The 26785-nt window shown below is 45.7% G+C and overlaps 1 protein-coding gene across 1 annotated transcript in view; it reads left to right on the plus strand.

Annotated features, from left to right (window-relative positions):
* LOC144153347 (neprilysin-1-like) overlaps positions 1 to 26785 on the plus strand; it is a 92108-nt gene that overhangs the window by 45396 nt on the left and 19927 nt on the right. Inside the window, exons 9-13 of the mRNA XM_077684998.1 lie at positions 5516 to 5646; positions 16165 to 16390; positions 20264 to 20362; positions 22893 to 22970; positions 23708 to 23820. Coding sequence (XP_077541124.1) covers positions 5516 to 5646; positions 16165 to 16390; positions 20264 to 20362; positions 22893 to 22970; positions 23708 to 23820 — 647 coding nt within the window. The remainder of the gene's footprint in view (positions 1 to 5515; positions 5647 to 16164; positions 16391 to 20263; positions 20363 to 22892; positions 22971 to 23707; positions 23821 to 26785) is intronic.

A 26785-nucleotide genomic window follows, 5' to 3' on the forward strand; every position in this document is an offset into this window, starting at 1 on the left:
TCTCACAACCCAGCTGTAACCGGTAGGAGTTCGAGGTAGCGAGCTGTAGAAATCAATCCCAACTGCATCAAAAAGCTTCGCGGCGCACGTGATTGGGTGCAGCTGTCCAGCGTGAGGTGATCTACTGCGCTTGCGACGCTGGCACGAGGTACAGGACCGGAAATACTTGCACAAACTTGAGGACATACCTGGCCAAAATAACAGGCCCGTATGTGCTGATGCACTTTCTTGTATCCGAGGTGGCCAGCAGTCCCCTCGTCATATAAGGATTCTAACAATTCCCGTTGCAGTACCCGGACTCCAACATGAACAAATTTGTATCCAGTAGGATTGTAGTGGTGAAGATGAAAACTCCATCGATAACCTGAAATTTGGTGTGCTCGGCACGTAAGCGACTGTTTGGAGGCCGTGCTATACTGTTCAGTCGGTTGAGTATGATTTTCCAATACAGGTCTTGTTGGAGCTTCTCAAGCTCGGAGCGTTCGCCGGCCGCAGTGGAGCTAACTGGCGCGAGCAAAAAGCTTTTATGGATGGTTTTATGAGAACCGCATGTGAATGGTATAGCGGGAAACGTAAAAGAGCGTCTGCATGAAGGTGTTTTTGCCTCTCTACGTGACAGAGAAGTATTTTTCTTGTTCACGAAGGATCCATCACCCAATGCGTCCAGTAAGGTCCTTTAAAGTAAACAACCAGTAGACTGCGTTGCGGTCGGCATTTATTGAGATATGGCGGCCGTAAAAATATGGTCAAAATGTCTGGACAGCCCAAACGACCTCAAGGCACTCTTGTTCTGTGATGCTGTAGTTTATTGTTTCAGTGGGCACGACAGAAGTACTGCCAAAAGCAACAGGGCACTCTATTTATTGATAATCACGATGTAGGAACACAGCGCCAATTCCGTCCCTGACGGAGGTGGTATGGGGAAGTGAGGATCAGGTTTTGTCGAAATGGCAGAACACTGCGGGATATGTAAGAACATTTTTAAGACCTTGAAAAGCTTTTTCACAGTCATCGGAGTCTTCGGAGATCTGGGGAAGGTCGAATTACAAAAGTCTGTTGAGAGGGGAAATAAGTATGGCAAAACCGGGAATAAAACGTCGGAAGTAAGACCTCAGACCTAGAATACTACGGAGGGCTTTTTGCTATAGAGGTCTGGGAATATTGAGCCCAGCTGTAACTTTGTCGGGGTCAGGTTGTGAGCCTTCCTTGCTGGCAACATGACTGAGGATATTTATGATTTTTGCGGCAAAACGGAATTTATTTGTGTTAGCTGAAGTCCCGGGCTTGTTAAACGTGTCAGCACTTCATTCGATTGCTCAAGGTGTTGAGGAAAAGTGGATGAGAAGATGACGATATTATTCCGGCAACATAAACATGCCTTCCTATTTAGTCTACGCAGCCCAGTATCCATGAGACGCTGAGAAGTAGCTTGGGCATCGCATTTTCTAAAACGTATGACATTCGATTCATCAAGTTTTTCGGTGGCGGAAAACGTGGTTTTTTCGTTGTCAGATTCATTCATCGGTATATGCCAATCGCCGGTTCGGAGGTCAAGGCTCGGCAATTATTCCGCAACTTGTAAGCAGTCCAAAGACCAGAAGTTATCCCTTTCTAATAAAGGTTTTCTCTTTCCATCTTTTTAAAGTGCCGCGTATTTGGGTCGTGGGGTATACATATTTTCGGGTAATCATATGCAGCAATCCGGCTCATCGCAATTCTTTCAGGATTTATTACTCTGCTGTTATTTAGAGTAAATTAAAGAACTTTGGCACTGTTAATACTGAAGGCGACAGCGTGCATTATGCGGTGTTTGAAAGTCTGGGCTTAACTCTACTACGTTGCAGAGCCAAGGATACTATCCCATTGATATGTATGGGCGGAAACCTTTGACAGCGACTAAGGCAAAAACTATTTAGAGCTCTGGAAGCTTTTTCCACAGTGTTTATGTCCAAGTAGACCGTCTTCTCCATGCGAATTATCACTTTCATGCAGTGGTTCCACTAGGTTCCTGAGAATTCGGAATTTTGAGCGAGAAAGGTGGGAATGCTTGTTCAAAGAACAAAAATCAACACAGAAATGCATTGATGCGTCCTTTTTTACGAATCAAATCTGGGGCCGATGACCAGGGGCTAACATAGTGGCGTATGATGGGGCGTTCAAGCATATTCAAAACGCGGCCATGGATGATATTTTGTTCAGAGGAAGATATACGATACCAGCGGTAGCAGATAACTTTGGTGCATTCCTGTATTTGTTAAAACTATTTTGATCAGTGTACCATGTGTATTGCGCCTAAATATTTTTTTTCCTTGTGATGCCCCTTTTGCTTGGGCCCTTCAATGGGCTTGCAGTATGTTTTAAATAAATAAAAATACCATACCCATTCGTTACAACACAGTGCTCTGTTGCGGATGTCTGCCCCAGCATCGTGGACGAAAAGTCAAAACAACCTGTATGTTTGTGAAGCAAAGCAGGGAGAGACAGGGCATCTTCATTACTGAGAGCAGAGCCGGCGGCTGTAGCCATAGTAGCCGAGGAAGCTGCAGGATCCGAAGTGTGCTGGGCTGCAGATCACAAGCAAAGGGGCATAAGAAGCATAATCTGGCTGTCAGCAGCAGCAGCAGCAAGAGTAGCACTTTGGGTGCAGCAAGATAGGCTCTAAACTGCTGCTCGTTGCGCCAAGTACTTCTGACCCATTTGTAAACCAGACAAGGCAGGTGGGAATCACGACTCCTTTAGGACGTAATAAGCCTGCAGCAATGAATAAAATGTTGCCATTCTGAACTTTGCCTGAACAGATTGGCGTTACCGTTCCTTGGACAGGGAGCAAAACGTGATCTGCTTTCACGACAACATGAATTGGCTCTGCATCAGAAGCACTGGAGAAGTTAGTAGCTTTGAGTTGAATAGCCCGTAAACTGCAGAAAATAACAGCTGACGCCAAAGATAGGCAGTCGAACCCCAGAATAAATTGGTGAACAGAGGGGGCAAGCACTGCACAAAAAATGTGATCAAGGCTTCCATCTATGAACATGCACACTGCACATTGTACTGAGGATTGCAGGAGGACTCCGTTAGCAAAATACAACGAGTGACCAGTGGGGAGAGTTATAACCTTGCTAACATGCGAACAGAAATCTGCATGAATAACGGAGACACTTTCAACGGTATCCACGAAACAATCAAAGATAATTCCTTCCAGACAAAAAGTTCAACGGGCGACGCAGTTTCACCTCCCAAAATTGCAGGCGCTAATTTTCCGAGTGGTTTTCGGGAACGTGGGACAACGAATGAAGAGGGGACACGGAGCGTCGATACGGTGAGGGTGATGGACGGCGCAACGAATGAGCGGTCTGAGTTTTGCCAAGCGATGCTGGGGGTGGCAATGACCGACGCGTGGTTGAGTCATAGGTGCGACGTTGGTAATCGCCAGAAGTCCGATATCATGTTCCAATGGCGCGTACCCTCGTCCTTCATCTAGCTCATATCGCCGGAAGAAGCGGGATATCTGTCCCAAAATCTCACAAAAATACAAGACGCGCCGGTTGTTCGGGAATGCCTGGCGAAGCGGCCGCATGTTTGTGTAGTAGCACATTGCACGCTTTGTGTGAAGATCGCAGTTAGATGTCCGGATGCCAGCGGGGAGTTTACTGTAAAGCGCGGTCGCGATGCGATCACTGAGTAGAAATATGTGGGAGTCGTAGCAATGGGAAGTGGTGTAGGCAGCACAACCTTCATTGATTCTAGCTCTTCCTTCCAAAGTTCGAGCAAATGAAGAGCTCCCATGCGAAAGTGATCGCGTAGGAAAAAGCGCCTCATTAAACTGGATCCCTTCGCCGATGATTTGACCGCTGTAGATCGTGAGCCCTTGTCGCCTTGTGGCTGCATATTGATAGCATCTGGGCGCAGACGTATGGGCTGCAGTTCGTCCAGGCGTTGACAGTTTGCTGGTAGGTCTCTGACGGTCGAAGGGTTTTGAACTGCAAGGGCATTGCAGGCAAAAGGAGCGATGCCCTTCCGGATGTGATGAACCTTGTCAGCTTCCGACATGCCTGCATCTACGCGGCGATACAGAGCGACAACATCCTTGATGTAAGACGAATACGTCTAATCAGGGCGCTGAAGGCGAGTCAACAGCTTCCGTTTCGCAACGTCCGACCTCGTGGTTGGCGCGTGAAATATCTGGCGCCGGTCCTGGCAAAAACTTGCCCAGTTGGCGATGGTGTGTTCTTGGTTCAAAAACCACGTTTTGCCACCTCTTCCATTAAAACGTAACGTTCCGCAGGTTCGACTCGCCATCCTACCAGATAAACGCATGGACACGATCATACTGATCCAACCAGGCATAGACGTCTTCTCCGCGGAGCCTGGTGAAATTCGGGGGGTCGCACTGGTGGCCGGTGAGAGCAAAGACCAAAGGCTTGCAAGAGGACAGCAAAGGCCAATGGAGTTGCTTCGGGCCTCACGCTGCATCTTTGTTGAAGGCAAACGCCAACTGGAACGGGGCATGGTGTGCCTAGAAAGCGTTACGGCCTCAGTTCAGAGGAACCTCCACAATTTCTATAGCCTTCGGTTAACTGGTGAAGCATGACAGCTGTCCCCAAACATAGACCTCCAAAAGCGAATTTGATGATCAGCCAATGAAATTTACTAATTGTTCATATAAGTGTTTGATGGTGCTGATAATGTGAAAATAAAATAAATAAAATTTCCTCGCTGTGAAGCTTCTCCGTCACAATATTATAAGGTGTGCTAGTACGCTTAGAAGAATTGTTCAAGACACGAGCATAGTGTATACTCTGAGAATTTCGTTTATGCAGACTTCGTCATTAGTGGACATCGTTGGTACTACCACCATCAAAACATTAATTAAAACAACTCTAACGCTTTTTCCACAGCAGTTCTCCGCATATTGTTCCGTTTTTGGACTCATACTTTAAGCAATGACAATTAAGCAAATGGCTGTTTCTATGTACTTCTTTTGCTTTTATATGTCATTGGCTGGTTAATATTATATAAAAACATCAGCCTAAGTTCCAAACTTCAATAGGCGACAAATATTTCTGGTCGTGCACAACGCGACAAGCCACCACCGACACCAACTTAGCTGCTACGGTTGAATAATTCGAAGCCTTCTTCTTTCATGTCAAAGCAGAACGGAAATATAAATTCCTTTGTATAGTTAAAATCTGTCACTACAAGTTGCAGGGTACACATTCTTGAAGCAGCAAAAGGTCGTAGTAATATTCAGTTCGCCTACGTTTTGAGACGATAAATGATACAAGATTTTTCAATATTCCGATTCACGACGTTGAAACAAAGTACATATTTTAAGATATAAGTATGCTTCAGGTTATTAACCAAGCAGAGTGGATAATTTCTCTCGCCCACAATGCTAGTAGAGATTCCATGCATTGAACACCGCGTACTCTGTGGTTTTCGTTTGCTGTTTAAAACTTTCTACGTTTGGGGCCCCGCCTATTTAAATAAACGTTCTATTTCGCATTGATTTCAGTTTCCCTTGCACAAATTGCTTCAAAAGGAGTTTCAACTTGTTAATATCAAAATCAGACACGGAGAAATTGTAGAATTTTATTGTGCAGACTATTACCACAAAATGGTGAAATTCCTCCAGAATGCAGACACGTGAGTATACTACGTGGTAGTGTTGAATAAAAATATAGAATTAATGTTGCTAGCAACCTGCCTTTGTAAAAGAACTACGTCAAAATAAAGTTAAACCACCTTTCCTTTTGAACATTAAGAGAAATCAGGAGATCGAAAAAGAAAACTAGAATGAAGCTTTCGGACCCTCGCGAATAAAAAATTGCCGCAACTGTGAACCCAATAAGAAAAATAGTGTGGTAATACATTCCCGAGGAGAACAATTACAATTCTTCTTGCGTATGAGGTTTGACAGGACATTGAAATGAATTTTCTGTTTGCGTCAGCATTCCATAGGCGTCGTCAAACAAAAATTTCTTCCCTTATACGTATTTAAGGAATTTGTGAGGAGGCGCTTTGCGAGCTATCAAAGTGATTAATTAAAAGCGGGGGAGCCGATGTCAGCGCGTGGAGGAAGTTGCAAAAGAAAAAAAACGAGAGAACAAACAAGAGATCGGAAGCGGAAGAGAGACGTTGCAGGTCGGAGGCAGGAGGTGCACGGTTCTCGGTGAGCCATCAGCAGGATGAAAACGGTCAGGTATCATCAACGCGGAGCCACATCCTTCCCCTGGCCTAAATATTGACAGGGCCTTGGCAGCTTCGAAAACGTACTGGCTTTTCTCGATCCTGGCCAGAACGCCGCATCATCGGACAACCATGACAGCGGCCACGGAGAGCGCACCGCTCCAGCGCGCCGTCACAGTGACCACCGCAATTGAGCTTGGAATTTTGTAGTTAAGTGGTTAGCAGCCGAGCTGCTTCAGCTTGGCCTCAAGCAGTGCGTGGCGTCGCTAAAAAATTGGCGCAGCAAAATGGAAAGGAGGAAAACGCTAGGGCCAAAGTGAGAGCGGTAACTGGCGAGGAGGCAAGGAGCCGACGAGGAGCCGTGTGGAGGGCGCGTCGTAACGCAGATGTTTGGGTGGGGAGCCGTACCCGGTGTGGCTAAAACTCGGCGTAGCAAAGTGGACAGGGGTACAATTCTAGGCCAAGAAGCGTGAGCGAAAGGTATGAGGAGGCAAGCAGCCGAAAAGCATGCGTGCGGAGTGCGTCGCGAAGATGTTCGGGTGGGGAAGCGCGCGCAGGCTGCGCCTAGTGATGACGTTGACCCTGACGTTCAGTCTGACGTTCTCCTAGTTGAGACAAACAGAGTGCGCTTGGCGGCATCGGTGCCCGGTCGACCGATAAGAGGGGCGGATGTAAGATAGTGTTTTCTCCCGCGGAAGAACCGGAATGCTGGCGAAGGAAGCGTGAAACCGATCGTAAGCGTGTGTGGCTGCATCGAGCAGATCCGGAGATCTGGCGAGGTACAGGCAAGTTAACACTAGTGAAGGCCCCCGCCTTCGCTGTTTTCTCTGTCCTCGCATCTCAACTGCGCAGTTTGTCGACCTATTGTTTGCATTGTAAATATTCCAATGGATGAAGTTTGATCTGCATTTGTACATTGTGTAATCGTCTCGTGGATGTTCTTTGACTGTATGCGATACCAAACGCCTCGTTCCTCTTCTCTGGTTCGCCCTAACCTCCTCACCCAAGAATAACCTGTAACAAAGGAAAGCGTTCTGGCCCGGACACTTTCTTCCCGAGAAAAAACAGTGCGTTGCCGAATCTCCCAAATAGTAGATAGTATTAAAAGCCAGGGGGAAGGGCGTGACTTGGCGTTGAAGGCACCGTGAACATATGCATCCACTTGAGGTGAGAGCTCACCGAGAAACGTTCACTTCCTGTCTCCGACCCGCCACGTCTCTTTCCGGCTTTCTATTTATTTTTCCCCTTCTCATGTTTTAAGTGTAGAGAACTTTAGGGGCTCGCCTTGTTGTCCTAGCTCGCTCGCCGTGACACTCTTCAATGTGAAACGACTCCCGGAATCAGGCGGTGGAGCCAGATTAAGGACCCAAGTAGCGCCCCACGTAGTAACCTTCAAAAAAACAAGCGGTTTTTATAGACATGACCGTTGAAACTCGTGAACCGCTGCCGCTGGTCATACATCTCCCCGTTCTTCAGGGCAAAGAAAGCTGCAGGTACATTTCAGGCAAAATAAATATAATTAGCCGGCAGCCCTTGCTTTCATTTAGTCAGGAAACCTCATTGGGTTGGTTTTTACGATAGTAAGCGGAAACAAGTGGTAGTGCAAGAAAGAATGGCGCGTTTAGAACTGCGCACTAAGGCGCCGGCCCGTGCGGGATGAAAAGCAAACAACGAAAGAGAAAACCTCACGCTCGCGCTGTTTCGGCCAGGGGGCGCGCGCGCACTGCGAAGGCGGAAAATTGGAAATTCCCTGGACAAACCTCAGTTCTATTCAGCAGAAAACGAGTGAGAAATGGCAGCGAAGAGCGTGGTGGGCGGTAGCAACGAGTGGATATCAGCGCCACAGCCTATTATGGCGTACAATTGCTCTGCACTTCAGACAGCTGTTACGTTGAGTGGAACGGCTTTAATTTTTTTCCTCCTTAACCATGTGCTCTTCGCCGACATCAGCTCGTGTGCTTATTCTTCACTTGCGTTACTCGGAAAGCGCCTCCTCATACGTGCGTTCATCCCAAGTGTTTTGGACCGAAACACTTCCCGTGAGAAGTTCATCAATGGTAACAGCAGAGTATCCGGGTAGATTCCACACAAACATTGCACCACCTATCACCAGTATCACAAACACCTTACAAATAAAAACACAATTTTATGAGGTATGCACTAAAATAACAACCAGAATCTATAAAGGGTAAATGGGGATTATTAGAAAACCGGGCCCCCATCTTTGATATGTGCCTTGAATGATGAAACATCATTTCGCTAATAGAAACGAAATTCTTCCTCCCAAACTAAAACAACAAAATTTAACAACATCAAATCACAACAAGTGCCACAATAAAGAATCATTCAATGCTGCAGACGAGTGGTCACAGCTGAAGGTGGCTCAAAAATTTACACCATCTTCCCGCGAGGGGAACCATGGGTACATGCGACACATCGTGGGTTTCCGTTGCGTTTCCGTTATGTTAGCTCGCGATAGCAGGCCTGTTAGTCTCCATTCAAATCATCGGTGGTCATCGGATGTCATCGCGGAGCAGCGCAGTGGAACGGCGGCGGGAGGACTCAATGGAGCGGCGCAGTTACCGCGTTTATATGTAGCGGAATGAGACAGAGCAGCTCATGCGCATGTGTTTAACCGAGCGCTAACGCGCGCTGACACACAGCTGGCACGGCGACGGGAGCGAGCGCCAGCGTGCGCTAAACGCAGATGGCGCTGCGGTGAGAGAGCGGCGTTAGCGCGCAGCTGGTGCGGCGAGGAGAATGGGGGAGAGACGTGCGGACTACGCTGACTACGGCGGACAAGGCGAGGTAAAGAGATTCGTCGCATCTAAAAGTCTGCACCCATGTTACCACTCGATGGGAAACATGTAACTTAAAAAGCATATTCTAACAAAATAGGCCGCAAGCGGGTACCCTGGCTGTCGCATGGTGAGCAAAGTTCATCTACTGTAGAGGCTCGTGGGCAGTTCCAAAGGCAAATGTCCTGCCGTAAAAGTAAACAACACACTTCTGAATAGCCAACACTAGAGCCAAGCATTCGCGCTCAGTAGGAGTGTAATGAATTTTGCAAAACAACAATTTCTGGCTTGCGTAGCCTTCGGGATGCAGTCGCCCCTAATACTCCTGTAAAGTGCGGAACCGAGGCACCTTTCGATATTTCTGGAGCTCGCAAAGCCTGTTTTTCTTGTAAGAGCTGCTTTTAGTTTCTGAAATGCTAGCTGGTGTTCGTGCATTTACAACAACCTGTTCGGTCCACACTTCTTGATCAGTTCCGAGAGAGGGTACTTTTCCTGAGCATAGTCAAGTATGAAGTCCCTGTGGTAACTTGTGAGTCCTAGAATGTGCTGGACCTGCTGCTTTGGGTGGGGAGGGCAAACTTGACGGATCATCTCAACGTTCTGAGTCATCGGCCCGACAAGTTCATTGCCATCTTGTGTTCCAGAAATTCCATAAAAGTACATCCCAGCTGCGTTAGCTTTGCTTTATATTTATATTGGTTTCTTAGGCCCTTGAGAAAAGCGTGCGCAAAGTCAGCAAGTGTTTGTCCAAAGAGTGCGTGGCTAGAAAGATGTCGAAATTATAAAAACCGCTTGGGACTACGTCTTATACATCCCGGATCACTCACGGGAAGACCTTTGGTGCAGTTTTAAGGCCAAAAGGCATATTCCGGGACTCCTATAGAGCTGAGCGAGTAGAGAAGGCTGTGGTGTGTTTGGAGAGAGGTTCAAATGGTATGTGTCAATCGACTTTGGTGTAATAAAGTTTAGGAAGTATCGTCTCTTACAGACGTAACCGATAATCACATTTATGCTACTTATAGGCCCACAGTAGTCCGCCATAAATAACATTGTTCACTTGCCAGAAGCCGATCACACCAAACTCGGAGCGTCCGGCCTCTGAAAAGGAACTAAGAGTGATGTGTCCGGGGAATATACTTCCCAATTTATTTATTTTGAATCATCTTCCCCACATCCTGTCACTGAAAAGCGACGCTCTACTTATGCAACTTGCACATGAAACTCCAAACCGCTAATTTAGATTTTTTTTTCACCGCAAGCTAAATGTCGACGTCGAGAGCACCAAGTCCTTGTTTAAGCCTGTTAAGTTCAGCATCCCTCTTGACCACTTTTTCTTGTCGGGTGGCATTTCCCTCTTCTCGGGCAGCACTCCCTTCTCGGTCTAACCAGTCGTTGAGCGCATTCCCTGGCAGACGTAGCTCTTTCAATATCGCCAGATATTTATAGGTCCATTTTTCTCCGAGTGCGCACCTATGCTCCATAAATGTTGCCTCTTGAATGTTCTAGCAATCACGCAGGGAGTAATGTAGCAGACGCTATTTTAAGCAACAGATTGTTTTTGGGTGAGACGCTTGCGCCGAACTGGGGTAGAGGAAGGACATATTTGTCCTCAGACACACTTACAGTATTTTCTCCAGTCAATTACAAAACACACAGACGAAGATCAACCTTCACCAATCGGAACAGGACCTATGAAATAGGACTTATCTACCAACGTTCAAGCCCATGTACGGCGGTCCCTCTGACAGTGAGCTTCAGCGGTGGGCTCGCCATTGGTATTGTCGTGGTTGGCCGATGACGTAATGTTCTGGTCAAGAAAAACCGCTGCATTGTCGAAGCGGCGAAGACGTCATTTTTCTAGGCCAGAGGAGGATGTGGCTCCACACTAATGTCCCCTGAACGTTCAAGTCGAGCTGAGAGCTAATCCAGAACCGTGCACTTCTTGGCTCCGACTTGCTATATTTCTTTTCCGAGTTCTTGGTCTTCTTCTTTCTTCTCTATTTTTGAAGTGCAGAGCATTTTAGGGTCCTGCTTGTCCACGTAGCTCGTTCGCGGCCATGATGTCTAGCCACCACTGCAATCACGCGAAGTACCGACATAACAGATTCAAGCAGAGCTCCACGGCGTAACGGCATAACAGAAAAGCTTCGAAAAACCAGTGGTGTATACACTCCTGACCGTATCGAAACTCCTGAACACCTGTAACTTGCCATATATTTCCTGAATTATTTAGCGCAAAGAAACCTCCAGGTAAATTTGAGGCAAATTCTGTGTAATTACCGCTAGCCCCCGCATTCATTTAGTTAGGAACGCCCGTTGGATTGAATTTTACGAGAGTAAGTGAAAAAATTGGCTCCAATCCACGCTGTGAAGGAGGCTGGAAAGCAAAGCTTTAAAACGACACCAACAACAATTGGCCATGCAACGTCACTTGAATTAACACAGGTGGCTCTACAAAGAATGAAACGAGAGATTCTACCAGCCTTTATCTGGAATTCGGGGGGGCCGGCGTCTCGAACACAGCAGGAGCGTCGGCCACGGCCGGGCTAGAGCGGCGATCGCCGCCACTGTACCCCGCTGTGATTCGGGAGAAAGAAAATGGAGAGCCGCGTCTATCGAAGGATAACCCAGCAGAACATAGCCATCGTGATGTGCTAGCTCGGGCTACACCACCGCGCCACACAAACGTAGACACGGAAACAATTAGGCATGTCAGCTGAGTGATTACAATTTATACCAATATAAACTGGTTAGTGTTTTAAGTTTGAGAATTGCGAGAAAGCTGAGGAAATTTTTATGATCGCTATTTGTAAATACCAGTTGCCCCTTCCGCCTTTTGCAATACTTCTTAATACAAAACCGAGTTGGTATTCGTCAATTTAGCAAACGGAGTCTCTTTCGTGGCAAGAAGTGCGCAAAAGGTAGCGTTTCTCTAGCGGCGAGATGTCTGTAAGTGGTTTGTGGTTTGTACATTTTGTTTCCCCGCCCTTCAAACCAATCGTAAACGTATCTTTGCCGTACTACCACTTCATTCCGTCGGGTTCGGTTTACCCAGGAGGTGCTGTCGAACAATTTATTCAAGCCGCGCGAAGGAAGTGCCCAAAACAACAATCGTTAAAGCTGACGACAAAGCCGTATGGCCTACGCCCCCTCCCCCCCTGCGAGCAGGTGCCTTTGCGCAGAGAACTCTGGGTAACGTCTCCGCACCATCCACAGTGTGCTCCACCACTGAAACCTTCCGCTCCCCCACGCCCCCCTTCCATCCCTTCCGGCCGCTGCCTCCTCCCCGTTGGGAGTTTATTCTCTTGCACGCCGTGAAAGAACCGTTGGCTGGTAGGGGCAGAAAGCTTTGCTTTAAAAATTGGCCGCGTAAGACACCCTTTTAAAACAGCACAGTTTATGCTCCGGCACGAGTGAGAGGAAACCAAGCATTAAAAGAACAGAACTCCTGCTCATGCTGTTCCTATGAAAAGCGCACGCGGGCACTTCGAATTCGGGAAATTTTAATTGCGTTAAACAAACCTCTGCTCTGTTCATCAACACAGAAGTGGGACATAGAGGGGAAGCACGTGAGCAGCGCTAACAATGAGCGGATGAAGGGAGCACAGCCTCAATGGCGAATCACTGCTCTGCACTTCCGACAGCTTTCACGTTGAATGGAACAACTTTTATTTAATACTGCATAGCATTTTTTGCCAAGTACCCCCAAGCAGGAGCGTTTAACGCATTGCATTTCCACAAAAACGTAGATATCGCTGAAGTTCCACCGTTACTAGTTTAATAGCGTAAATGGAGATAACTGGTCGCACGAAATTTCGAAAAACAAAAAAATAGACAAAACACAGAAAGAAATATAGAAAATGGCATCCGTGTAACGCCTTGCATTGCGACATTTTTGCAGATTTCGCGAAACGTTCAACTCTACCCGTTAAATAGAATAAATGGAGATAATTGGTCGAACGAAATTTTGAAAAACTGCAAAATTAAGAAAAATATGAAATAATTACGGGAAATTGCGAACAGTATAACCCCCTGCATTTACACAATAATGCGGATTTCAGAAAAGTTGCATTTGAAATCGTATAATAACGTAAATGGAGGTGATTTGTCGTACCAAATTGTGGAAAACTAAAAAATATAAAAAATTTTGAAAAATGGAAAAGCGTATCAGCATGCATTTCCACAATCATGCAGATTTCGCAAAATGGTTTACCCTTAATCGTTATAATAGCGTAAATGGAGATAATTGGCCGAAACAAAATTGAAGAAATAAACAAATAAGAATTACACAAAATAATTAGGAAAATGGCGATCCGTGTAACGCCCTGCAATTGCACAATAATGCAGATTTCACAAAAGTTCCCCCTATAGTCGTTAGAGTAGCGTAATTGAGATAACGTGTTGGAAAAAATTTGAAAAACTAAAAATAAGAAAAATATGTAAAGAATACGGAAAATTGCAAAACGTATAAAGCATGGCACTTCCATAATAATGCAGATTTTGCAGAAGTTTCACCTATAATCACTATATTAGCTTAACTGAGGTAATTGGCAGAAAAAATTTGACACATTAAAAATAAGAAATACTTTAATAAATCACGGAAAATGGCGAACCGTACAACGCCCTGAATTCCCACATTAACGCATAGTTCGCTAATTTTCCACTTGTAATCATTATAATAGCGTAAATGAAGATAATTGGTCAGACAGGATTTAGAAAAAACAAAGAAATGGGCTGTAAACACACCCACCCAATATAAACCGCATGAGATAAATGCTACGCATAAGTAAATAATTCTCTGAATTTCTGTGGAATTTTTTTTCTTTCGTCATATTGTCTTCGCAGACTTCGAGGGCGTGGTTCTTCTTGATCATTTCGAATATTCGAAAAGCGCCTACTCACAGCAGTATTTACTTATACAGACGGAATGAAGAAAACGTAACATGTGCTATTTGCGGCAGCCACCACAACTACAGGGGTTGCGTCAATCTAGGCGCAGTGTTTTTGCAATGTGATTGTGCGATCTCGAAGTTTTACGTTCATGCATAAGCATATGCAGTTGTGTCAACAATATTTTTTCTTTCAAAAATACCTTGAGGTATAAATAACACAAGGGTATATGTTAGCATGTATTTTATGTGGTTTCTGTAGAAAGTCATCCAAATCAGTTTTGTTTTGTATGCCTGCAACGACTGGATTGGTGTGCGATGGTATATTGGTCTCAAATTCACAAAAACACATAAATCACAACACCGCGCTTACAACCTATTTCGGCTACAGAATGGGCCGGAAATGGCTGCCAGAACTGTTACGGCAGACACGTATTGTGCCAGCCACTGTTAAAAGCACAAACAGATGAGTACGCAGTGGAATAACTCCCTCGGGCTTACCGGAGATGCTCAACGCGAGGCGTTTTTCAGCACATTTATGGCTCGCCTTGCCCGTCGTGCTTTTAAATGCATAGCATTTTAGTAACTCACAATGTCACGCGGCGTTGGCGTGCGCTGTCGTAGTCCGCATGCGCGCCCTGTCGTAGTCCGCAGGCGCGCCTTGTCGTAGTCCGCAGCCAGGAAGAAATAACAGTTTCCGGCGCCCGGTTTCGAACCCATGACGCCGCGGGCGGAACGCAAGGTGCCCGGCGCACAACCGACCGAGCCACGAAACCGACACAGATTTGAATGCACCGAACGCGCCTTATATCCTTCACTCATTTCTCGTTTGTTTCGAAAGCGCCACAAGTTGTCCCGCGTTTCCAAAAGATGGCGACACGGGTCCCGCGATCAAGAGATACGACTTGCCGGCGCACCCCCTCGTAAATGCTGTGCATTTGATCGTGCCCCTCGCGAGGGGGATGTCTTTTTATTAGCGCTGAACCTCATTTGCCCGTCTTTTTTTTTAAGGAGGACCGTTCACACCAGGTCTACAGTTGACAGATTGGGCAATGTTTCCATGAGTTGTCGCTGCTATTGCAAACCGCGCCTACCATCGCTATGTAAGCAGGGGAGAAATTCCGACCACCCGCCAGTGTCGTCGCTCACAGTCTGTCTATTCGCTCGAAAAAAAACTGACATTTTCCGTGTGAACACAGTATAGAAAAAACAACCTGAATAAGAAAAATCAACTACGAAAAAGACGCTCACCTGGGTCTTCGTACCTGCATACTGCGATGCGGCATTCGCATTGCGCATTACAACTGAGCCAAATATAGCGGACTGATCCCCCCCGAAAGAAAGGTACACAAATTGAGGACTACCGCTTTACGTGGTATATTTCTCTTGGTGTATTAGATTACATCATTTCAAGTCCGTCGGTCAGAATTTCTGAAGTAAGATTTTTACAGTAAGCTTCCCTTTAACACCAACAAAAAGCTCGATCATCGCCAGTGACCGCGCACCTTCAAGAAGGAAGAGAGAGCGCACCTGTGTGGTTGTTTTGCACACCGGTAGTTCTGCCTGCACCAAAAAGGGCCTATCGTACCTTGGTTTTGCCTTTCACAATAAATTTTATACTGATTTTATTTTGTTATTACAGTAGTTACCTTCCCTGGCTCTTCTGCAGCATTTATATGACTGCCGATTTTCTGCAAGCGCGCCGGTCTTACATGCGTATGCAGCGTAACACGCATGTGCAGCAAAGTCCGTCAAGCTTCATAAGCCAATGCCCGGGTTGCACATCCGTTACTTTCCAGCTATTTGGAATTCATATCAGTTACCAAGCGTAACACCGTCTACAAACTGGCATAAATATAACCTCATTCAAGAGAGCACACACATTTTCTAGGCTCAGTTTTCTGGTTTATATCAATTCCGGACGAATCACCACCGACCGGGTAGGCCAACTACTTTTTCCGATGGTCTCGCAATCCGCGCACTCGCCGCAGTCAAGACAATGAAAAAAATAATCTGGGTGTTAGAGGAAACGCCACAAAATGAGCAATGAGCACAACAAAAATAAAATAACGCGTTCAAAGTTATATATGTACTAAATTCACGTAAACGCACTTAGTTTGGTGCCAACATGGCCTACGGTCTCCAGACTAACTTTCACAAGCCACCCCACAAGATTTACAAATCCCTTCAGTGTCCCTAAAATTGCTTAGTTCTCTACCATAATCTGTAGAGCCTATTACGTTTGATGTCAGAGTTATAGTACATCAATTGCCGACGTTTTCTTTCAGCGCCACATTTTTCAATTACGTAGGTATGAAGCTGTTGCTGGGTGTGGCTGCCTTTGCTTCCAAGAGCGTCCGGGAAACTCTTTTTGCTCTTGAACAAGTGCAGTATGGAGTGCGGCGTCAGATGCCTAGGTGGAGAGAATGCGTGGCGTTCTTCAACACTGAACTGTCAGTCATCGCTGGCTATTTCTACGTGCAACGAAAGTTCACTCCTCATGCGAAACAGGAGGTAATTACAATAATTATTTTGGAAAAAATGACGATTTGTTTTTTATAATAGATAGAACATTTATTTTTCTTCAACTTCTCAAAATTATGATATGTTCTTCATAAAATACACTATCATTTTTGTCTTTTTCATTCTGTGACCTTGAAAATAGAAACTAACATTTTGCTTATAAAAAACTGTTGTTTTGATTTTATAAACTCACTTTTTCCTAAAAAAAACTTGTTTTGATTTTATAAATTGAATGTGCCCATTTTTAGCCTTTCTTAAAACAATACTGCTTTTTTAGGTACAGAATCAATGGCCGTAAAACTGACTGGTTTATGAAAGTGTCAAAAAAGCACTCACATACCCATTGGCTTCTGCTAGAAATTACTCCCACATGTGGCTTAGCTTATGTGATGTGGCTAAAAAATGGAACTACGGTGGCTACACGACGCACAAATTTTGCGGTTTGTCATCGTAAATATATCTAGCAATCCTGGAAAATACTATGTGCTTTTGTCGCTGAAAACACATAAGCCGACTTGGTTCTTCTCAACAATAATTATTTGAAGGCAATTTTCTCTAAATTTGCATTTCTAATATACTGTTTTTTGTTGTTTCAAAGTAGGAATCAATGTTCACAGCAATAAATTTTGGCAAGCATTTTCCACAGAACTGCCAACCAAAGTTTTAAAGTGATCCTGTCTAGCTCATGTCCTTAAGAAAGATATTTCCAATAATCCCCTAAGCCTAGTCCAGTGCAACGCTATCGCCAAACCACGAATAAAAGAATCGCACACGAAGGTAATACCACTATAGACATTATCATCGTAGAATAGGAAAATGGCTTTCTATATTGTGGAAACTCCAATCCTTCAACAAGCAACAATACGCATACACACGCTGATTTCTGTCTCTGAACCCACATTCGATACGAACATCGAGAAATATTCATCCACGTGGTTTCCCCGAGTGGCTGGAGCATTCCAAAGCAGAAACCCGCACCTAAACGAGAAACCTGTAGGCTGTACTGGAATATTGCATTTATGCGGAATATGAAAATACAGATTACTAAGGGCTAACCTGAGCGACAGAGCAGTTAACCACAAAGGTTTAATTTGCTGCTCAGTTTCAGACGAAATAGTAAGACAGTGACTCATACTATACGTGCATGTTTCCTAATGCAACTTTCCTCATTCTAAACACTTTTTTTCATCGTAAACACAAAACAGTACGCCGCCTAAACAACCAGCAAAAACTACAAGCAGCCATCAGGAAACCCCTAAATTGCATTTAGAAAAGCTGTCATAAAGATAACGTAATATAAATTTGAAAAATTCATAAAGCGAGAACAATAAGTATGGTACACGGATCATTTTTGGCATAAGAGCAATACCACGAGGTGATCCTGATACACATGGCCTCATTTTTAGATACCCTGATTCCAAAATAACTACTTTCCTTTTACAACTAAGCAAAACTTAATTACAACCCCGTACAGCTTTTATACATTGACGGGGGTGCACTGAGTGAGTGTATTAATGTGGAATTCTGGAAAGAGCAATCTAAAGTAGGCCTCGCGAACTATTTTTGGTTTATTCTAAAAATGAGGCACTCGGTTGCTTTTGACGCCAGACATTGTTTATCATTAAGTGTTTCTTCACCTTCTGAAAACGTGAGACACATCTTTGAACACAGATGGCTGATTCAGCTATTGACGGTGACAAGAATTATGCGTGAGTGTTGATTAGGCGTAGAGGAGTGACGGGAGCGAAAGCCTTCTAAGCGTGTTATGTTTGATGGTTTGTCGAACTAGATTTCGGAAAAAAAGTCTACATCTAATACGAATGCTGCTATATACGGTTTCCGAAGTCGTCCATCTAACCGAGTTCTATGTTCCCGGCATTATTTCCGTACCTTATTAATAGAAGCTACTTATTCCAGAAATATTTCTTGCCACATTTCAAGAATGTCCAGCCCTCATGCTATAATTAAGGAATAGAATGTCTCTCTGCGGTGGAATTGTTTTGTATGCTGTCATTGACACATGAAACGCGAACGGGGAAATAGGACCCGGAAAACACAAATAGAGCAATTTCTGTCTATGCCAGCCAATGTCCCCCATAGCTGATTAACCATTACAAAGTATGGCACTGTGACTTTCAAAATATACCACAACAGTGCTATGGGCTATCTACAAAACATATTCTTCGATTTTGTGCATTCTGGTTCATTATTTCACGTTCACATTTATTTTTTCATGACCGTATATAGATTTGTAAGTCACCAAGTTCTCCCACCTATTGATTTTATCCTCTGGTGTTGTCAATTGAAACCGTATTAGTACAATTTCTTGTTTTCCTTGTATCTCGAACACTTATGCATGAAATCACAGCTCAATTCTTTCGAATCACCTTACTTACAACGCCAACCGGTACTCAACTAGCCATTTCCATGTGCTGCGTTTTCAACATACACCTTCTAAAGCAATGAGTGTCAAAAATCTATCGTGTGACGGGAAATTCATCTTCACTCTGGCTTTTGTGTCTGAATCGTACACTAACGTGGACGGCTTTATTGCTGCTTCCGTGATTTGGATGTGCACGTATAATTTTAGGGTTGTAATTAATTCAAATCAAGTCCTATTTTTTTGGGGGGGGGGGGGGACAAAGGAGATGGAGCTGCAGCAAGCATTACGAGAGATGTTTACAACTTTCTGCAAACGTAAAGGCGAAGCCGAATTGGATCTTCTGTTTATTTGCTGCTGAGCTTTCTACACAACCACTTAACAGGCACCTGGGCAGCATCCTCCCAAGTTCATTGTGCTCGGTCGCCATTGCAAGGAGCACCTCTGCGCCTGTCTGTACCTTCATCTTTTAAAGGTGGCTCCTATTTTCCAGAGGCCAGAGGCCTGCGGTATTCTAACGTGGCTGTTTCCTTTACCGGCCGGCGCTGGGTCACCCTTTTCCAAAGCCTTACTCCGACCTTCGCCCTTGACTGCTTTTCAATTCCCCGTGCTCCATGCCCGGCTCACGCCTCGCGCTTTTTTTTTGCGCAAGTGTATGCACCACACAATTTTTTGTATGTCAAGCGTTTTGTGAAAAAGAGACCTAAGGCTTTTCTACTAAAACTCTGCCGTAAACAGCAGCTCGACGAGGCGCTTGGACGTGTGGTGACAGCAACAAGAAATACACCAAGAAACACGATTAAACTGTGAAATTCTTCTCAGCGACGCAGAAAAAAAGTAGGAATATTGCTCAGAGCGATATGCCCTCATTTACGTGAGTGTTTATTGTTTTGCACTATGACCTAAGGTGTGGAGCCTTTATCTCAAAGCTTTTGAAAACGTCCAGAGTTGAACAAAACAATCACCAAATAGAACATTCGGAAGAAATCCCAAATGATGCAATCTGACGATAGGAAGGTGGCTCGTAAAAGAATTTTTTTGCAAGCTTTTAATTTCTAGAGCGTGCTCCACACATTTATTTATTACATATAGCAGTCGGTAGCTTTTCTGATTAAAAGAATGGTTGGTTTGCGCTGTTGGAACATATGACGTCTCCGGGAGACGTGTTCTTTTTCAGCCAGATTTTTTCTCTAGCATGAACAGGTCGACATCAAACACTTAAAGAGCATAATTCGTTAGCATAACGCTAGCTACTGTGTTAGCAGTTCGCATGTCTTGCTCGAGTGTTGCGTATTTGGCAGTCATATACCCAGGGATGTTGCTTAGTTGAACAAATTTGATAACGGCGTTCATTGAACAGAAACGAATGCGTGCTTTGTTTGAATATCATACTTACCATGCCAATTCAAAGCGAGAAACACGACATAGACCAATATAAATGCATAACTTCGTTTTTTATATATTGTTCATTTCGTACTGCTTAGGTAGAAGATCTTATCAAGAGGCTTACTGATATTTTTAAGGAAACTCTTGAGAAGAGCAAGTGGATGGACAAAAAAACTATAGGCCACGCTGTGGATAAGGTATGAAACTGAACTTCCATTTCCCTGCATGCATGCATGTAAACAACCTACAGCTGTGGTTATTCTTTTCACACTATGAGCATTCCGGCATAACACCTTTCTATTTGTATCATCATATAAGACAAGGGACACAGATTCCCGTTAGCACCTGCAGTTAGAATTCTGCTTCCAACACTGGAAACCACGTGCGTGTATTGTGAAGCCGAGCAAGATTGTTAGTCTCACAGAGTAGAGCACACCCGCAATGGTGTACTGTAGCAGCTTTTATAAGTTAAGGATGTATGTTACTTTTTACGATATCCCCGCATGGGGCACATTGAGTAATTATTGTAACGGTATTGGCGACACCGCGGATCTCGAGACCCCAAACGTAAGCTGGAACCAACCGTGGCCATGTGTTTATAGGGAAAGGGTTAGAAGCCACAAATGGTGGCCGTCAGAGCAGCGTTCAAGCTCCGAGGGATGGGTTCCCTGTTCATTTACCAGGCAGGGAACTCCGGCACCTCTCTGACTATCAGGGTAAGGCTGGTGAAGAAAGTACCCCGTCTCCCTGCTTTGCAGCGGCAGGGGACTGGAGGCCGTTAGTGTGATTGAATAAACAATGGAAGGATTTTGGCAAATGCACTCAACCGGGGTTGCCAATCCTTGTCTGGTGAAGAAATCCTGTTTTGTGCCCCAGGGAGCCTCACCTAGTATGGTTTCCCCGATTATAGCCTCCCGTCCTGTCCGATGATGTCTGACCGAACCAGGCAGCATTTACGACCTGGGAATGTAATGGAGGGCGGTTGCTGAACATCGGTACGCTCAGAACTTGCTACACGCTCCATTGATGCACATAACCCGTTAAATCTACCAAGCACCGCTTTGTATTGACTGAACGGTTATAGGGCGGATTGGATGTACAGTCTTTCCTCCAAGCACTGGCGTCTTACATGACCTTTACATACGACGCCTAGAGCCGTAGCATGGATGGTGCCTGCGCTGCGACACGACCGCGGGACCCGGCGAAGGGCACACATAGGCGCCTTTTATAGGCGTTTGTGGGCAGGTGCATACGACACATAGGCGGAGAGAAAGGCTGCCCCTGCGCTGTTTTTGCCCCACAGTGTTTTTCCTTCACATATGCGCGAACGTGCACTTTGTATTTCCACAGGTCGGCAGGCTCACTCCCGAGTGCATTCACATACCCCCCCCCCCCCCCACACTCACGAGTGAGTGGTGAGTGAGCCTCGCCATCGTTTGGTACTGACGAGTGCGAGTGCGAGTGAGGGCGAGAGCCAATCGTAGTGAGCCCGGCTCACTACTCGCGAATACGACCGCCACTGGCGGGGAGCCCCGCTCACCACTCGCGAGTGCGAGCACCATTCGTGGTGAGCCCCGCTAACTTTTCGCGAGTGCGAGTGCACTGACCACTCCCGAGTGGTGAGCCCCACTCGCGATTCCCGAGTGCTGAGCACCGTGCACCACTCACGAGTGGCGAGTGAACTCGCGCTACTCTCGGGATTTGCTTGGCTTACCAAGGGGAGCGCCACTCTTGCATTTTTACTATCTGAAGGCTATTCGTCGCAGAAGCCGCTCGATGTGAGGGTTGTAATAGCGCGGTCGCGTTTAGCTTCGGGATTATGCCGGCACCCCACTCCTCCTTTGGGGCACCATGGAATTAACTCTGGTGGACCATTCATTCAGAAATGCCATTTGGATGGATTTGTCACGCCGTAATACCCTGATATTTTCCGTGTTGTGGCACATGGAGGGACTGCTGCGCATACTCGCGTGCGAGTGGTGATGATGAGAAGCGAGCGCCAGCGTGAGTGAGAGCGAAAGGTGAGGGCAAACTGTGAGGGTGAGTGAGGGCAAGAGGTGTATGTGAGAGCAATTGAGCGCAAGTGGTGACGGAGAGTGGTGAGCGTCAGCGCGAGAAAGCACGAGTGGTGATGGAAAGTGGTGAGCGTGAGCCCGAGTGGTTGCGAGTGGTGATGGCAAGAGGAGAGCGTGAGCGCGAATGAGGGCGAGTGGTGGTGGCGAGTTATGAGCGTGAGCGCGAGTGGGTGCGAGTACTGAGGGCGACTGGTGAGCGTGAGAGCGAGTGAGCACATGAACAAAACTATATTTTTTGAGTGTGAGTGCATGTCGTTCAGTTTTGACGTGGTATGTGTATTTCTCACTGTAAAGGAGAACGGACAGCGTTTGTGGTCAGGTGCTGACAGTGCAGAAGGGGAGCTTCAATGCTGGCATGCACTTTCCCGGTATGTTTATTGCAGAGTATGTATGTATGTATGTATGTATAGTTATATGGAAGAAGCCTATTGTTTGATGCGCGGCGTACCATAAAAATCCTTCGTCTGCCTATTGAACTAATATCAATATTGGTACTTTGTCGCGGAAGAGGTAGCGTTTGCATTTAGAAATGATTCAATTATTTTTGCCTTCTGTATACGCGATCAACATCGCAAAAAGATGAATATCAAGCTATGCCCAAAACTTCAAAACGCAACTCAAGTCCACATAATTTTGATATTCTGTTTTGCAGCTGTTAAAAATGAACCGGAAAATTGGATATGAAGGCTGGTTGTTAAACACAACGTATCTAGAAGAACTTGGACAATTTGTAAGTAAGAACAGAAGCTTCGTAAATACTGTGACTCGTGTGATCCCGCGGGTGAGCTGATAAATTCAGAGAAGCTTTTCATTAAAGACATTCAGTGTCCTGGGGCATTGCAGAATTATTATTGTAAGGACAGTTATCATCAAGATGTGTATTATATAACAATGATGTATTTACTTGAAACAAAGGTAACAAAGTTGTCTTTGACTTGCACCCAAATTGAAGTGGCAGTGAAAATATTATTATTCGATGCTATCACGGGAGCTGTTTTAAAGCGAACGACTTTTAGTGAAGCTAAAATCCCCGAAAAAAGCTCATTCCTTATATCGTCAACCTGACCATCGAGCACAGTCAACGTCAAGCCAGCGGCTCTTGCGTTTCGTTCCATCGTTCGTTCTAGAGGCAGGTGTGCGGACTGGGGAACATGAGAAAGGATATATGGGCGTGCGATTAGGAAGTAACACAAGGAGCCGGTGGCTGCACCAAAATTCACTGCGCGTGCATGCTTACCGAGTTAACTGCTCCGATAGTGATTTTCTTTGTCTTGAGATGCAGTTGTGTGCACGATCACGGGGCGCTCTCAGCACACCAACCTAACTATGTCCTACAAACCCGGCACAAACGCGTACCAGAATGGCGAACTTTGTTTATTTCAACCTTTCATGAGAAAATGAAGCTGTAACAATCTAGTGTTGTAGTGTTCGACGTTATAATGGGTTTCTGTGGCGACTGTTTCCCAGATTCCACCACTTCTCGTTCAAGACCCTTATGTAGATATTCGGTTTGCCATAAAAAAGAACACTTGGGCGCAGTCCTTGAAAATTCTGCGCAAACCATATAACAGGACCGAAGAGTAAGCATTTCAAACTTTTTACGAATGTTAGTTCTATCTGTTATGCATTCGGGGGTTGGAAAAATGTCATTCAATTTGAAGACAAATATCCCCAGTAAAGGTCCACTGAAAGTACATTTAACCAGGAACGAATGTTTTTCCTATCCCATAGCACCGTTGTAACCTTCAAGCCAATGGTTATTAATCTCATGCAAAGGCAATGTGTTAATAAATATATGACAAAGATGGACAGTAACATATTTCTAAAGACCTCCTAAGGAGAATAGATGACGACGGAATGTATGTTTCGCTGAAAATTGTGGTTACAAAGAGCGAATTTGTATCGCACACAACGCGTAAGGGAGAACATAAAATACAGCAAAGAACTAAAACGCTTAAAATAGAACTTTCAAGGTTAATTGCTAGCCAAAAGCATTTTAGAAGGGAATATTGAACTGAATTAAATTTCACTACCTTCTTCACTGTATTGTTTTATTTGTAGATTATAAGCAGTAGAAATAGATCTACACTCGATTATATACACCCAAACGTGTAAGCAGTGCTGAAGTTCAAAGCAGCGCACCAAGTTCTGGCATTCAGCTTAAGCTACGGTATTCTTTAGTGCATGGTCCGAAAAATAGCGTAAAGAAAAGGTTTCATTTTTGCGAATATGCTTCTATGGTGTAATGCTGATTACGTTTACAGTCATTTGTACAAATCATTGCTCATTAAATTGTTGAATTTGATAAAAAAATCAAGAACAACCTCTCTGAGTAGGCCACAAGTAAGAAGAGAGAGAGAGAGAGAGAGAGAGAGAGAGAGAGAGAGAGAGAGAGAGAGAGAGAGAGAGAGAGAGAGAGAGAGAAATAAACGTTCATTGTCTGAAAAGACTAGCTACGACTTGGTCCTTGCCGGTCCGTGGTGGTAGGATTCTTCTGGTTCTCACAATCCTCGTAGACGAGCAGTGCCTCCCACTTTTCAGCAATGTCGAGTTGACCGGTTGTGTGTGTGCTTGCAATATCTTGTGGTGCGGCAGTCAGGGCTGTTGATGATGCTTGGCTATCCGCAGGTGGGTCTGGGCGGCAGTCTTCGCACGGGCACTCCAGGATCATGTGCGGCAAGGTGTCGGGTATATCGCAATAAGGTCAGAGATACGGAAATTGCATGGGGTAAATGCGGTGCCTGATTATTTTGCGCGCGTATGTGTTTCCTTGGACGCGACGAAAGATTGCGCTTTCTTCCTTGGTGAGATCGAGGTGTGGTGGGGGATATCTTCTCCGCTCAAGTCGATAGTGCTCCAATATTGCCCTATAGGTAATGGGTGCGTCTTCTGCGCCCGTTGCCGCACGGGTGTTGGGCGGCAGGAAAGCGCGGCTGGTATGTTCTCGGGCTGCAGCGTGTGCTGCTTCCTTTCCCGTCATCTCTTCATGCCCCGAGATCCAGGTGACGTAGGTGTCAGGAAGTCGGGAGCCCGTCTTTAAGATTTTAAGTGCTCTCGCGGACACGCGTCCTTTTAAATGCAGAGCATTTAAACTCACGATGTCACCCGTTCTAGGAGTCCGTAGTAGTCCGCATCGCTCGCAGGTGTGCCCTCTCCCCCGCTCCTCCTCTCCCGCATCACGCTACCCTGCTCGCTCTCAACAACAGGTCCGCACCCCTACCCCTACACTATATGAAAAAATAATACTTACCGGCGCCTGGTTTCGATCACACGACCCTGCGGGCGGAACGCAAGGTACATGGTGCTCTACCCACTGCGCCACAAAGCCGACACAGAATGGAAGGCTACGAACGCGCCTTATATCCTTAACTCATTCAAAGTACGTCAAGAAGCTGCTGATACAACGCATTCACTACCTGTGGGCGGAACGCGAGGTACATGGTGCTCTTCCCACTGCGCCACAAAACCGACACAGAATGAAAGGCTACGAACGCGCCTTATATCCTTGACTCATTCAAACTACGTCAAGAAGCTGCTGATACAACGCATTCACTACCACCAACTCTCCAAACACTAAACGTTAACGCAATACACCCACCCCCTATGCGACGCATTTGCTCGAGTCCCCCTCGCGGGGAGATGGGCCCTTTTTGGAAGTTCCGACATGCCGCTTGGAAGTCGGTGAATATAAATGCTCGGTCGCTGCAGGTTGCCATTGCCAAGGCGATGGCCGCTTCTTCCGCCGTTTCGGGGTTACGAGCCGGTATTGTTGCCGATGTCAGTTCCCTGCCTCGTTGATCCGTTACGCTTATTGCGAAAGCAGTGTGGTCTGGGTATCGAGAAGCATCTGTGTATGTTGTGTTGGGATCTTTAGCATATTTTCGGAGGAGTGCCTTTGACCTTGCCTGGCTTCTTTCTATGTGGTAAGAGGGGTGCATGTTACGTGGTGTGCGTGCTACAAAGAGCAGTCTTGCTTGCTTTCATGATCGTTATGTCCAATTTTATTTATTTCAGCGCTTTTAATGCTAAGTATGGGATGTCGTCCTTCATCCTACCGGTTAAATGACCCGTAAGGCGTCTTGTTCTTTGAGCCCCCTTCGTTGATTTCTGATTCTTTTAACAAGGTGGGCGTCTTGTCTCACTGTGTGCTGTAGCTTGGGACGATGAGCTGCACCCGATCCATCCTTGTGTATTGTAGGACCCAGTACCCGAAGGGAGTTGACTTTGGGAATTTCCACTCCGTAACGAGTGACGCTGGGATCCGCATCAACAAGTTTGGGTAGTCCTCCTCGAGTTCGAGCCTTCAGCACGAGAAGTTCGGACTTCTCCGGAGCGCACTGGAGGCCGCAAGAGTCTAAGTGGGTAACTATCACGTCGATAGCCCCCTGCAGAGCGTCCTGTTGTTTCCCCGTTGTAGGCGCTCTCACCCACAGCGGGAGGTCGTCTGCGTAAAGAGCATGCCTTAGCCCTTCGATGGTCTTAAGTTTCTTTGGCAAGTGTAGCATGGCGATGTTGAAAAGCAGCGGGGAGACCACCGAACCTTGA

Source organism: Haemaphysalis longicornis, unplaced genomic scaffold (genome assembly GCF_048455015.1).
Source record: "Haemaphysalis longicornis isolate Haplotype H1 unplaced genomic scaffold, Haemaphysalis longicornis Haplotype H1 scaffold_9, whole genome shotgun sequence".
NCBI lineage: Eukaryota > Metazoa > Arthropoda > Arachnida > Ixodida > Ixodidae > Haemaphysalis > Haemaphysalis longicornis.